The sequence below is a fragment of the Cydia pomonella genome, chromosome 27 (genome assembly GCF_033807575.1).
Source record: "Cydia pomonella isolate Wapato2018A chromosome 27, ilCydPomo1, whole genome shotgun sequence".
In the NCBI taxonomy this organism is placed as follows: Eukaryota; Metazoa; Arthropoda; class Insecta; order Lepidoptera; family Tortricidae; genus Cydia; species Cydia pomonella.
Genome location: NC_084729.1, coordinates 2,392,729 through 2,407,760, shown reverse-complemented (window position 1 = coordinate 2,407,760; position 15,032 = coordinate 2,392,729). Strand labels below are relative to the sequence as shown.

Sequence of the window (15,032 nt, the reverse complement as noted above, 5' to 3'; positions counted from 1 at the left end):
TACTCGAGCAGTAGGGCTAAGATGGTCGGCTCTTTATCATTTGTCACCATACCTGTCACGTTCTAACAAATATGTAAGCGCGAAAGTGACGGGCACAGTGACAAGTGATAAAAATGGAACCATAATACCGCCGCTGGTGTGACTGTGTGTGCTGCTTCCGTAGCATCCTGTCGCAGTAGCAGCGGTGGAGGAAGAAACTATCTAAATGGATATAATTATGATCAGGTATAACTCACCAAAAGAAAGCCTCCGACCAGCTGCAGCCCAGACACTGGTACTTATGTCTGTGGTACTCGAGCAGGTGTGACTGTGTGTGCTGCTTCCGTAGCATCCTGTCGCAGTAGCAGCGGTGGAGGAAGAAACTATCTAAATGGATATAATTATGATCAGGTATAACTCACCAAAAGAAAGCCTCCGACCAGCTGCAGCCCAGACACTGGTACTTATGTCTGTGGTACTCGAGCAGGTGTGACTGTGTGTGCTCCTTCCGTAGCATCCTGTCGCAGTAGCAGCACCGGTAGAGGAAGGGACTACTGAGTACCTCGTCTGGTTCCTTTTTAATTTGGTCTTTGTGCATTGCCTGAAATATTAGGTTATACAGTAGGACCTCTTTAATCCGGACCTAGGCCAAATTATTTCATTCGAAGACTAAATGACCAAGGAGGTGGATAAAATAAATGCAAATGGCTGGAAAAAATATTGATTATTAAAGTATATAATGAAGAACAAAGACTTTAGCATGTCGGTTAAACATAAGATATTTGACACCTGTATTCTTCCATGTCTAACATGGATGCGAGACATTGGCTCACACAGAAGCACACAGAGCGAAACTTGCGTCATGCCAACATGGAATAAAAACAAAATAGGCGCCGCCTCGGCCAAGGCACATCTATCTACACTGGCCGTTTTGTGCGCGAGGTAATTGCCTCGCGCGTACGCTCGCACTGTGTGGACCCGCCTATTTACAGATATTTCACATAGAATAGACCAACTAAAATGGAAATGGACTGGACATATGATGCGCTCCAAAGAAGGAAAGTGGAGCAAAGAATTAACAAACTGCTACCCCAGAGGATATAACCGAAAGAAAGGCACAGTTCTGCAGGTGTGAAAACGAAAACGAAATAACCCTAACAGTTTTGCAGAAGAGCGGCTATAGACAGCACCCACTGGAGAGATTTAGAAGAGTCCTTTGCCAGGAGGCAAATTGAGTTGAGTGATATAATGTAATAACCATAAATTTACTTAAATTGTTAATAATAATTGTACATAAACCTAACTCAGTAATAATGGCTACTTCATTTATTTCAGTATATTTATTCCAGTCGGGCAATAACCGTCCCTTTCCAGATTACCGTCTTGTTAAAAATCACTTTACCAGTAAATAAATGATTATGAATTATTGAAACTGTCGCGGGACTTAATATCATTGACTTATACGTATTTTAGTTTTTTTTTTTTTTTAATTTATTTATAAAAGAGAAATTACATCGGCTATGATCACTTATCTGCCAAACTGCATAGCAGTTTGTTGGCAGAAAACTTATTCTACCCTCCAACATTGTTAAGTAAGTTATTGCTTACTTGATTTATAGCTATATTTATAGTCATTTTGGTACCTCCTTGTGGAGAGTGTATGTCTCCAATATCAAGCACTAACAGTGCTGAACAGCAGCTCAAGCATGTCATGTACTGTTAGAGGTTGAAAATAAGAGGGTTAGGATCTCCGAAACAAGTCGCGCGGGTGACTAAAAGACCTAAAAGTACGCGTAGTATGAGCAATTTTTTTGCAAGCTTTTATTTAACTTGCAATGTGTATTTGTAATATATTTGGTTATTTCAAATCTTGCAGGTCAATCACCAGACAATCGGCACTTCGGCATCGCTTCATGGTAGGTATTCCACAAATACGCACGAAGCGTTTCGCTTCAACATTCCTTATGTGAACTGCCAAGAGTCTGTGTTTCCGTATGAGTTCAATCTGAATCTCTTCAAGGCTAGAGTAAATAAGTATCTCATAGGTAAGCGTGCTCCACCGTAGACCCGCATCATCACTTACCATCAGGTGTTATCGTGGTCAAACGCCTGCCTATCCTCCATAAAAAAAAAAAGGTTAACTTAGACCCACCTCAATATTCCATTGAGCTGAAACTTCACATCACTTATGTAACTTGGGTGACAATGCAATATTAACCAGCGAGCTGATTTGATTTGAAGACGGGAGATGGCCATAGGAACTATAAAACAATGCAACCTTAATGAGTATTAGTTGCCTGTTAAAAAAAGGAGTCAGCAATAAAAGCTTGTATCTTTTTTTTTGTTAGTCTACTATAGCTCCCACTGCTAGGCAAAGGTCGTCGGCATTTTCCTACCATTTTGTGTAGAATGTGTCCAAGTCATCCAAGCTTGTATCTTATATAAGTTATTTACCTTTCTATGACTATGTGTGACATGTCCATTCAAAGTCTTTTTCTGTTTAAAACTAAGTCCACAAAATTCACATCGGTAGGGTTTTGCCTTGTTCACAAGCTCAACTTGCTTCTCTAAAACATTTCTCATTTCTTCTTCGCTCATTTCAACCTCTGTAAAATACTTTGAAACATCTTCACTATAATGAATAATTGTTTTCTTGAATGTCAAGATCCTCTTCTTGTATTCTTTTTTTTCTTTCCCATCTTTAGAGCCATAATCAGAATCATCATTATCATTTGTTACATGATCATCACTAAAAGTTTCTTGTATCCAATGATTCTCTTCAACATCACTAATTCTTTCCACTTTAACTTCTACTTTGTCATCTGCTTGCTTTTCATTGACATTACAAACTTCAATTTCTACTTGTTTAATTTTATCTTTCTTTTTGCTTTTTTTTTTACTTTTTTCTACTTTCAAATTGGTTACTAAAGGTTCTTCGAACTTTACTTTTCTTTTTTTCTTTTCTATAGTTTTATTTTTAATTTTTCTTTTTTTAGGAAGAACATTTGTTGCTAGAACATTAATTGCTTTTGCGACTTCAATATTATCATTATCTGTTTCTGTTTCATTTCTCGGTATTTCATGTTTGATGGACTCTAGAGAAGGAATTTTAAAATAAGGGTTTTCTTCTAGAAGTTGGCTGTCTTCGAAACAAGCATCATACTTATCTTTAATCCTAATGCTGAGACAGGATAATGTGGTTTTAATAGGCTGAAAATTAGATAAAAAAAATTATTAAACATATATTAATCCAAGAACTCAAGCTCAAGGCGGCAACAGTGGCTCACCTCGAACAGTGGCTCAGTCACCCAAATAACGCCTCTCTCATGTTGAAATTAGGTTGAGTGAGCCACTGTACCTGGCTTTTTTTTCTACCGAGCCATTGTTCCCTCCTTGACCCTAAACATAAACTGACTTTTCAAATTTCAGTAGCAGATATTGATTCAAATTTAGTTTTTTTTTTCACAAGTTTTAAATAATAACTTACAAGTGTTAATGATTCTTCAAGAACTGTGTGTGCCCTCCGCACCTGGCCTCGGAACAACTGAAATCTCCTCAAAGTCGCATTACACTCCCAACAGATAAGTATGTATGGCTTACTCAATGCCTGTAAAAGAAGAACACTATTTAACTTATAAGTACTTATAACTAGACTTGCTGCTTAGGAATAAAGGGCCAAAAATGTTTCAATTGGTTTCCAAGTGGAAGCCATCTCTTCTAACAAGTCAAGTCTACACCTCAACATTGGCAGAATCACCTTGCTAAAATTGGTGAAGAGTAAAAGCCACTAAGGAGAAAAAAAAACAGTAGAAGCCAGGGTCAAGCCAAGCTCTGTATCACTCTTACATATTAGTGCAATAGAGAGAGCCATTTTAAGTTAACTCTAAGTCAAGTCTATACAAACAGTGCCATTATTTTACTGGTTTTACAAGGGCGTACTTTGTATAATTATCTTACCTCTGTCCTCTGTTTTTCGACTAATAAACTAAGAAACATATCATAGTTCGCTAAAGGAGAGAGCCGCCGGTCCGTGCTGAGGCAGCCGCGGCATATTAAATCGTCAGACTCAGTTTTTATACAGTTCATTTTCTGTCACCACTTTACCAATAAGATTTATGTGAGACGATATCACATTGCAGCATGGCTTAGGAAAATAATGCAAGGCGGTTAAACCAGCATCCTCATTAAATTAACCTTCGTCTTAAATTTTGCTAATTAAGTTTGAATTTTACACAAAACTAATGCGACAATCCTATACTATACAAAATAATATATACAATAACACATCACATCGGCGAATGCAAACGCTGTCCTGTCAAGTTAACTGTCAAAACCATGTCCAGTGAATGCGCGACCCAATAATCAGCGTCCACTTTTTTGGTCGTCCACGTTTTCCACGTTTTTAACAATAGCTTAAACATCCTGAATTTGACAGTCATGCACTGTCTGCCACAGTGACTGTCATTGTCGGTAAAAAGATATATTTGTTTATTTATTAATTAAAAGTGTTAAATTTAATGAAATGGATAACATCGGAATAAAAAATGAATTCTTTCCGCACTACGGCACTATATCTTATTGCCACGCATGTTTAAGCTCAGACAGAGTTCTTTCAACTGTGACCGATGTCGATATCTATTGCAAAATCTTGGATACTCAGAATATGGTAAGCGTTCCGTCAATATGGATATGGAGGGCAAGAGCTCTCGTATTTGTATACGTTGGTCGCTCAAACAAAATCAGAATGAAGAGCTTCACTCCTGTTCTACCTACCTTCTGTAAATAAAGTATGTGTTCAAACGCAAGAGTTATAAGGGACGAAAGAGCTTGTGGACGGTCTTCCCTCTATCGATAGTCTTCTCCGCATTTAACTTACCTCGTTTTTTATTATTTAGTGGAACACAACTTCAAATTATGCAGTAATTTTGTCAATTTTAGATGCTTCCAAATGAACTATTCTTATGCTGGGAATGTATAGCAATTCTAAAGAAAATAAAGATGTTCAAACAGAAAGTTGTAGAAGCCCAAAGGATTCTTCAATTTTATTACACTAATAAACAGGTATGGCAGTTCAGGTGTCTATATAAGATCAAATGTTTTTGTATTTAGATTAATGGTAATTTCAAGTTGTTTTTTATGTTTTGTTTTTGTATTGAATAGATAAAATTAGAAATGTGTTTACAAATAGTTACAACAAGTCCCATCTATACATTTTGAAATTGAAATATTTATTTCAGACCATGTTCCATAATATGTTAGTATAGGTACAATTAGGTAGATACAATTTTTTTATGTAACATGATATTTAAATACATAGGACACAGAACAATAGAGAAATCAACAAAATCTCACAATATAAACTTACAATTACATTCTAGACTAGATAGGTGCCCTAACATGAAGCTGCATCCAGTGCCTCTGAAAAGACAGACAGAAGCAACCAACAGAAGAATACTTTAGTAGTTTTTAAATCTATCAATTAAGCCTAATATAATATGCATGTAACACTTATTTAAAAATGTCTTAACTAGTTTTTAAATTAAATAGTTTCAAATTTCAGGACCCCATTCCTAACTCTCTTTCAAATCTTACCCCTCACACCACCAACCACCAGATATGTTTAATATATGAAGAGAATGAAACAAAAGCTATCAAAGAAGAGATTGACATTTACAATGACTTTGATAACTTTGACAATGACAATATTAAAGATGAACATGAGCCCAACGAACCTAATGTCATGGTATTGGATAATATTGATGTTACGGAAACCATTCCGGTAACATCAAATGATTGGAAAGAATTTAACATGAAAAGAATAATGAATAGGAAAGCAAAGTATAGATTTTTGAATGCTAAACTCAGGAAACATAGAAAGTTGTTAGTCAGGAAGATACCAATAGAGCTTGGTGCAGTTTTGACTGGCTTGGAAGAGGAAAGGTGCAATGTTTTGTTTTTAAAGGAGGAGTATAAATGTGTGAGTTGTGTGGTAACGTGGCATGATGAAGATGGGTTGGCTAAACATCAGAAGAAGTATCATGATGAGGTGAGATGTTTGGTTTTTCTTCTTTTAAAAACTTCCATTAAACCAAAGATACATTAATAGCCGGGTCCACACAGAGTGAGCATACGCGCGAGGCAATTTCCTCACGGACAAACCGGCCAGTGTAGACGTGCCCCGGCCGAGGCGGCGCGTGCGTGTTCCTCGCTCGAGCGCGCCACCTCGGCCAAGGCACGTCTACTGGCCGGTTTGTGCGTGAGGAAATTGCCTCGCACGTATATGCTCGCTCGCTCTGTGTGGACCCGTCTAATTGAGTATAATGCGTGAAATCCAAGACAATTTCGTGCCTCGATTGGCAGGTAAACAAGATAGCGCTGTACAGCTCCATACATTTTGGCTGTCACTCTGATTATCAAAAATTGACGTTTGACAGTTCACTGACCGCAAAGCGTATGGCGCAGTACAGCGCTCTCCGTTTTGGATGTCAAACTAAGGGGCAAGGTTTTTTCTTAGGCTTTGCCTCGCTATTACAATCAATTCTTTCTGATTTAATTAATTATGATTTGGCAATGTCAAAAATTTGCTCGTAGAGCATGTCATTGTATGGGTGTTTAAAAAATGGCTAAACACATTTCAAGACTAATCCTACATTAGTTATATATTAGTGCAATATTCTTCCAGGCAATTGGACCATACCAATGCAAAATATGCCAGACCCGCTGCCCATCTCAGGACAAGCTTCAAGTGCACCGGATGAAGCACTATTACCAAAGGGAGTGCAAGGTGTGCTGGCTCCAGTGCTGCTCGCAGCCCAACATGGACCGACATCTGGAGCAGCATGACCGCATGGTGCAGTGTTTGGCCTGCGAGCTGTGTTTCAAGTGAGTTATCTTTGCTTCAAACCTTCAAGAAAAGAGTGAACTCCCATCTTAAAGAGGAGCAATTAACTTAAGTCTTGACAGGCCCATTTCTCGAACGATATTAGTATGTTGTCATGAAAACCCATGTGAATCGACAGTTCGTGAAGTTATAATTATTAGTCTAAAATTGGTCCATTTATCTCAGTCTAATATTATTAGTGTGTTGTCATGGAAACCCATACGTACGTACAATTTGTGAACCAATAATTTTATTATTAGTCTAAAAAGTGAGATTGTAATCAAATGATTAGTTTCACAAAAAAAAAAATAGGCTGTACCAGAAGGAATACAACTGTGGCGAATAAATAACGTCAAAGCTAAAGATTCTTAAACCCATATAACCGCAAGCTAGCATGATTGGTTTTGACATGCAGGGTTTGGTTTGGAACTCAAATGATATTTTAAGGTAAGTTTCAGTAGCCGTGTACAAGGTGTACACGGGTACACCTATTTTTAACTGTAAATGACGTGAGTGTTAACTACCTACTTTCGATTTGTAGGGATTACTGAGTGCGTAATAGTCTCTAACTAAACATTTATCATTAGTATTACCATTATACCATCGTATTTAAATCGAACAAAAAACATAATTACCAAAGTAACGAGTATGATATCCCGCGCATGTATTTTTTAAGTTACACCAATACCAAGGTGAGGTATGGGTAGACTTACTTTCTCAGTGACCCAAAAAAGGATCTTGGCTATCTACACATTTTATTAGTACAAATTAACTAACGATTGACCTAAGAATTACAATGAGACTCGTTCACTTTTGCTATCCAATTTTAAGACAATGATTGTGGAATTCAAACGAGCGTGAGTTATAATAACATTACATTTATTTTACGTTTTCACTCACATATTTCTAGGTATTTCATACATCCGCGATGAAATTTAAAGGTGTATGTGAAGTCCCCAACCCGCATAGGGCCAGCGTGGGGACTACAGCCCAAGCCCTCTCGCGCATGAGAGGAGGCCTGTGCCCAGCAGTAGGACGTAAATAGGCTGAATTATTATTTTTATATATTTCTAGTCAACGCGCATTAAAAATACTTGAGCTAAATCGTACAATTAGAATAATTATTGTTCTGTTTCAGGAACGTGCGGTTATTCTACAACCACTACAAGGAGTTACACGCGAAGTTTGTTTGCGATGTTTGCGGTAAACGATGCAAGTCGCGCGCCATCATTGAGAAACATCTTAGGTAAATGATTATCAATTCAACTTTGTGGGCGTTGTGACAATATTTTTTTAATAGTTCACAAGGCAACTTACAAATGTACTTAAGGACTGCGACTTATTTTTCAAGTGTTTTCCAATAAAAAGAGACGTCGTGATCGCTTACCTTCTTTGTAATGCCAAAAAAATGAAATATGTATAGCACTAGTACAATTAGTAAGGTAATACAAAAGAGAGCACTAGTATTCAATCTTCAACTGTGACACATATTTAAGCATTTAGTCTAGTAGTGTGTCTAGAGAGAGACGGATGATCCGTTCGGGTTTTCCCGGATTTGTCCCAGTTTCGAGCAGGTTAGTTAGTTAGTTTTGTTGGACATACTCTAGCCACCCTAACTCCTCCACGAAACCTAGCAGTGTCTCCAGGTTGCTAACTGCCTCCTTTAGTGTACACAGAGTCCCTAGGTATTTGTTCCAGTATACTTCTACCAGTTCTACGTACGTCTCGAGCAGGTAAAACCTAGACTTTTTTAAGGTATCTCTACAACACAATTTTATTTTAGGAGTGATGCTATGAAGGCTTTATGTGTCATACGTCGAAACATCAGCATATTTATATGTAACTTACAGGTACCACTTCGGCTACGAATGCCCGTACTGCAAGAAGAAACTAAAGAACTCCACGTCATACAAAAACCATGTGGAAACGCAGCACACATCTTCCGTCTCAGACAGCTCGTACTGCGTGCAGTGCGACAGGAGATTCACTAGCGACCGCATGTACAAGCGGCACTTGCAGAGCAGCGCCGCGCATGCGGCAGAGCGGGATAACACTAGGTAACATGTGTATCCGCTTATATACTATATATATTTATCTAGGTACACGGACAGCGGGATGGGCGACTGAGAGGGATAATATTAGGTAACACGTATACACAACTACATTTCGTGTACCCGTAATTACCATACAATACCACAACTGCCTTCCTCTGGCTGGGCCAATTTTAGTGTGTCCCTGTATGATTTAAAATTACGACCTTGACGCTAAATCATACAACCAATTGTATCTTTATGATTTACATAATTACAATTCCTCAAAAATAATAGTGCCTGTTACGTAGCTTTAGTGTTGAGTTACTCACTCGTGAGGCACCTCATTTGTACCACTCACTTTGTTAAATTGTCGCAGAACTTCACACCGCATAAATGTCATACATCACTCCTCAATTAATTTTACTCATTTACTCGCGCGCATCACACACAGCTCTTACCACTCAAACACTTCAAATTTAAAAAAAAACTCAGCCTTTCAAACTCACTCGCGTTCCTCACAACTCGCAAGAGAGTCGCGAGGCGCTCGGTGCTCGCCGACATTCAAATGAAGAAATGAGTCATTGACGTCATCGTATTCATCGCTCATACTATCAACTGCCCAACTACAAACCTTATTGCAAGGACAAAAGGTCCACCGAGAAATGCGTTGTGTTTATACCATTCACTCGCCTCACTGTGACATCCCCTCAAAAATCCTTGAAATGAAACAATGAATTGGATTTACCGAAAGAGGGAGTGAGACAGACACGCGCCGTGCTTCAATAACACCTCATCGAAAATACGTTAAAAATGAAACACGAAAGAAAACAAGCGTAAGCGTCCGCAAGCTTACATACATATTACGCCATTTTGATCCTAGTATTGCTAAGTTACTTGTCAAAAGCGAAAAATCTAAGTCATCAAAGAACCTACCGAAGAAAGTTTTTTTTCTCTGTCGCACTTGTAATTTCATACGTAAGTGCGACAGCAAAGCAAAACTTCGTGGTTCGCGGTAGGCCTCCATATTTGTTAGCTATTATTGTACTAACGCGCATACCAGTATAACCTGACCTCAAGACTCATATTGCTGGTGTCATGTATAATCTGAATCAATTAGACTGGACAGTGAAATGGTTACTTGATAAGCGATTGAAATGCCAACCAAGTCTCACTGGGCATTTACGAAGCTTGCTTAAAAACAGTTATCGTTTAAGAGACCAAAATATTATTTAAATTATTGAAATATAATATAGTGGCGTACACAAAATATGATAATTTACATTAGTTTATTAATAAAAAAAAGTAAATATAATTTGTATAGGTGAAATAAACATGTACATTTTAACGATTTGAATTTGTAATACTTTTTGTTAACGTGCTTCGTAAACTATTTCGATCATTTATGATTTTGACATATTTATAATACGAGAAACTCGAAAAAGTTGTTCGTAATCTTTAGTTGTGTTTTATAAATAGTGATCAGTGACCATTCTTATAATTATGCCAAAATAACAATATATTAACATTGTTTTCGCGATAAAATATACCTGTGGGTCTTTCGTTGTGTCTTTTGCATACAAAAATCAAGTGTATATTACACGCCGGTGGCATTACCGCGCGAACTTTATTGAGGCTTTCGTTTGTTATCATATTACAATGATATTATTACTGATAAATGATGAGGTGGTAAGTTAGTAATTTCTATATAATAATGGTACAAACAATATTGGATTTGTTCTCCTTAGTTTGTTAATTGTTTGTTTGGTAGTTTATGGTTAGTATTTATTTCAATATATGAATGTTAAACTTAAAATGATATCAAGTAGCAAAAATTGATACTGAACAATCTAACAATAAAAATAATAAACTGCTAAATTAGAACAAGTTTCATAAAAGCATCAAATTAAGTTGCAATAGGATGTATGTACTTTAACTCCTTAGTTTGATTCTTAAATGTATGTCTTCTGTTGTTAAAGTTCTGTTTTAAACCTCCAGAATTGCTCTCCAATTAAATATTTAAAAGGAAGTTTAGCAATGCCTAAATATGTATTTACATTAAATATGGTTTGCTGCCGTTGGAGTTGATGGAATAGTCGATGCTGCAAAACTGCTAGTACCTCTCCTCATTTGAAGTAAGACATTGTAACACCTCATTTTAGAGAATGAGGTACTCATACAAACTCATTTTAAATTGATGTCCTACCCATCACTACGTAGCTTACCTAATATACATGACCATATCATTAACATAGATTCATCTATATTAAATTCCAGAGTTTAATTTTCATTTTCATTGCAGGGCCAAGCGAAAATACCCATGTCCTGAGTGTAACAACGTGTATTCAAGGCGCACGTATATGAACAATCACTACCGACACGTGCACGCCAAGCAGAGCAAGTACTACTGCGAGGACTGCGACCGGGTGAGTGAACCCGGATACCCGTTTAGTGTACCAGGCGCACTCATTGAGCATTTTTGACAGTATAGTCGCCATCAGATATATCACAGCGACAAAGAAGTACCAAAACATCTGATAATGCTCTTTAACCTCTTGATAATAAAGGCTTTTTTCAGATATTCGTAAACATCTTGACCGCTCCGATATATCTGATGGTGTAACGGCGTATCAATGTCAGATAAAACAATAACAAACAAATACCTCCAAACCAGGGATGTCACGAACGTCGCATTCTTCACATTCGCGAATGCGAATCCGAATGTCCAGGATGCGAATGTCCGAATACGAATGTTAGGGAATATGAAGTTATTATTATCATTTCTAGTTAGAATTAAATTATACATTAGGAACACTAAAAAAAAAAAAAGTTAGAAAAAATCTGTTAGTACATAAAACATACCTTAGAGCGTGATGTTATAAAGTGTTGAAAATTGCTGTCTACTGGTCAAAATGCATTACTTGAACACTGCGCGAACTACACATACGTGAGTCGACGAGACACAACACGACCTGCGCAAATTCGCATTCGTAAAACATTCGCTTCATTTGACGCGAATGTTTAAAATGATGCTAATATTCGTATATACGAATGCAAATATTCGTGACATCTCTAGTCCAAACTTGTTGCTTTACCACATTTTGCAATAAAAATGAACACGAACTTGTTGGGATCAAATTTTTCCCTTACCTAATATTTGTTAACATTATATTTCTAATGTGTTTTAATTGTTTCAGCATTTCCTGAACCGGACAAGGTACCTGGACCACAGACGGTTCCAGCACGAGGGCGTGAAGAGAGACAAAGACAAACTGTGCAATATATGCGGCCGAGGTTTTGCGGTGAGCTATTTGTATTTTTTTTAATTACTGATAAATTGTTAAATCCGTTTTAAATTTAAATATTGTCTCACAGATCCCATTGTCCTAATACTAGTAAAAATTACCTCCAATGAGATTTAAATTATTATGAAATAGAACAGAGTTGCTTTTGTTTTGTTGCGTTTCATATTAAAACGAATAAAATTCATTCTATATTCGAATATAGTTCGTGTCATCCACGATGACGAGCAGATTCGTCAAATCTAACCTTTAATAACATGACATTATCACTCAAGGCACGCGTCGTTATGTATGACACGATATATACCATTGATGCTTTGACTATCAATTCTTGTTGTATGGTGGGCCGCTAGAGGGATTAACCGTTTTTAGGGTTCCGTATCCAAAGGGTAAAACGGGACGAATTACTAAGACCGCTGTCCGTCCGTCTGTCTGTCTGTCACCAGACTGTATCTCATGAACCGTGATAGACCGTTGAAATTTTCACAGATGATGTATTTCTGTTGCCGCTATAACAACAAATACTAAAAAATACGGAACCCTCGGCGGGCGAATTCGACTCGTACTTGTCCGGTTTTTGTTATAAATGACTGGGCGACATTAGATGCATTTTAGGCGACTTCTAAAAAACAGAGTAGTAAGTTACGTTTTACTTGTTTCACTCGTATTTCGTTCTTAAATTACAGGCAAACAGGACGCTAGTGAACCACATCCGTACCCACTCCGGCGAGCGTCCGTTCTCGTGCGAGTACTGCGGCGCCAAGTTCACGCAGAAACACGCAATGCTGTCACACGTGAAATATATACACCTAAAGAGCAAGCGTAAAGCTAGCTGGCACGAGTAGCCACGTGCACCTGGGTACCCGGATCCGAGAGAGGCCTGCTAGTTGATGCAATATGCTATCACACGTAGGGTTAACAGATACAAGGTTTGAATTACCTGACAAAATACCTGGTTTGCGAATATTTTTCCTGACGCTCATATCGGCGATGGTGACCGGTTAGCGGGGGGGGGGGGGTCTAGCCGTACCGATATTATAGATTAAGTTGTTATTTTTTTTACATTGTTTACGTTTTGTTTTGGATTTATGTACATAATTAAAATAATACAATATAAAAAAGTCTATTGATTTATTCAATTCGTGCCATTTTCGTATTCCGGCCGCATTCCTGACAAACGGCCTAAATTCCTGACGTCTGGTAATCACACCCCCAGGTACCCAATTCTCGAACTACCCCCGTCTAACTATTTTCACCCGTCTGCGAGGCCGCCAATATAAGGTAATATCTGAACTACCCCCCCCCCCAAAACCAAAACCAACCCCCGCAGACATTTTCTCAGCAACAGAGTGGTCAAAGCGTGGAACAAACTAGCAGAAGATGTGGTCTCAGCACTGAATGTCAATCAGTTTAAGAACAGACTAGACAAATACTTAACCAGCGCAAAGAATACATTTTAAGTGAAGATTACTCAGATACAGGCAACTATCAGTTGTTTCAACTGCCTGCCTGATTAATAAATTATAATAATATATTAGGCTAATATTATTCACGGACATAGATATAATAGACAGGCTATCGAGAACAAATTGTGTCCGCCATTTTCTGCCGGCACTTCATTGCGTTTAGTACGTCTCCGACTACTGGCGGGATGCCACGCATGTGACTAAAAAATAAATAATTAAAAATGCCTTTATGGAAATGTATTCTAATAATATCAAGAAACATAATAAAAGCATTATAATAACAATCTACTGCGAAAAAACTCTTGTTTTAAACTCATTTAGATTATTTTGAAACGTCATTTTAAACACTCGCGGTGGTACGCAATTTTCTTTACCACATAGATTACATTTCGCAGATGTAACACGTAGGTACTAATGATTACCTACCTTCTACCTTATTGTTTGCAGAATATATTCACAATATCATTATTGTGTATATATTCTCTCACTCTTAATCTCGTAATTTTTCGTAGTGTTTTTCTCATATTTAAGGAGTATATTATGCTACAAACAGAAAGAGTTTTATGACTATTTTTATAAATTTCAATGTCGTCCGTGTCATATGAAAAAAAAAAAACTTCAATACACTTGTAAGGAAATAAATACATTTTTATCTAGATTCTTTACAGTGCGTATGTACACAGAAAATTAACAGTTGTCATAACAGTTTCGCCTCTGGCTAGCTACACAGCTATAGGGACCGTGCGTGTTGGAGGGGCTGCCATCTTATGGCCTGAATCGGAACCATAAACATGTACATTTACACGTCACGTGTTTCCTTGTGCATAGTAGGTTCTGCCATCTTGTGGGCTACATGGGAACAATAAACATCACATTTACGCCTCGCGCCAAAAATCTGACGGCTCCTGTGCTGCCCCCTACAGTTCATGCACGCTCCCTATGCTTATTCTTAAGTTTAGTGACAGACGTCAAACGCCGAAAATGGCGGACACAATTTGTTCTCGATAGCCTGTCTAGTACATTTATGTCAGTGTTAAAGACGTGCAATTTACGACCCCTCCGCGGGTGTCCATGGGCGACGGTATTAACTTATAGGAGCCCTTATTCCTTAGAGTGTTCTCCGAATTCGCGAAATAACGCTCGACAGATGGCGTTGCCGCTCGGTACGCGACGCGCGTTTCAATCAAGAATAATCTTGATATTTTTTAATATAATTTCAAGCAACATTAATTTTAGTGTTATATCTCTATAGTAAATTACTATAGAAGCCGGGAAAGCAAGGGTTGCAGGCCGAGTGTAACGAGGTCGGAGAGGAATACGCGGCCGGCACCCCCGTTTCTCGCCGAAATTTGTAGTGTATTTGTAAAACTAGCAA

The 15,032-nt window shown here is 37.9% G+C and overlaps 2 protein-coding genes across 2 annotated transcripts; one reads left to right on the top strand and one right to left on the bottom strand.

Annotated features, from left to right (window-relative positions):
* Positions 1-210: 210 nt before the first annotated feature.
* Positions 211-4,361, bottom strand: LOC133532746 (uncharacterized). Its single transcript, XM_061871535.1, has 4 exons — positions 3,937-4,361; positions 3,467-3,586; positions 2,434-3,189; positions 211-580 (listed from the first exon to the last, which is right to left on the bottom strand). The coding sequence occupies exons 1-4, from the start codon at positions 4,063-4,065 to the stop codon at positions 398-400; spliced, it is 1,188 nt and encodes a 395-aa protein (XP_061727519.1). The 5' UTR covers positions 4,066-4,361; the 3' UTR covers positions 211-397.
* Positions 4,362-4,395: 34 nt separating this feature from the next.
* On the top strand, positions 4,396-13,446 carry LOC133532739 (zinc finger protein ZFP2-like). Its single transcript, XM_061871522.1, has 9 exons — positions 4,396-4,645; positions 4,918-5,040; positions 5,540-6,025; positions 6,662-6,861; positions 7,998-8,105; positions 8,710-8,916; positions 11,192-11,315; positions 12,087-12,191; positions 12,878-13,446. The coding sequence occupies exons 1-9, from the start codon at positions 4,502-4,504 to the stop codon at positions 13,034-13,036; spliced, it is 1,656 nt and encodes a 551-aa protein (XP_061727506.1). The 5' UTR covers positions 4,396-4,501; the 3' UTR covers positions 13,037-13,446.
* Positions 13,447-15,032: the final 1,586 nt, after the last annotated feature.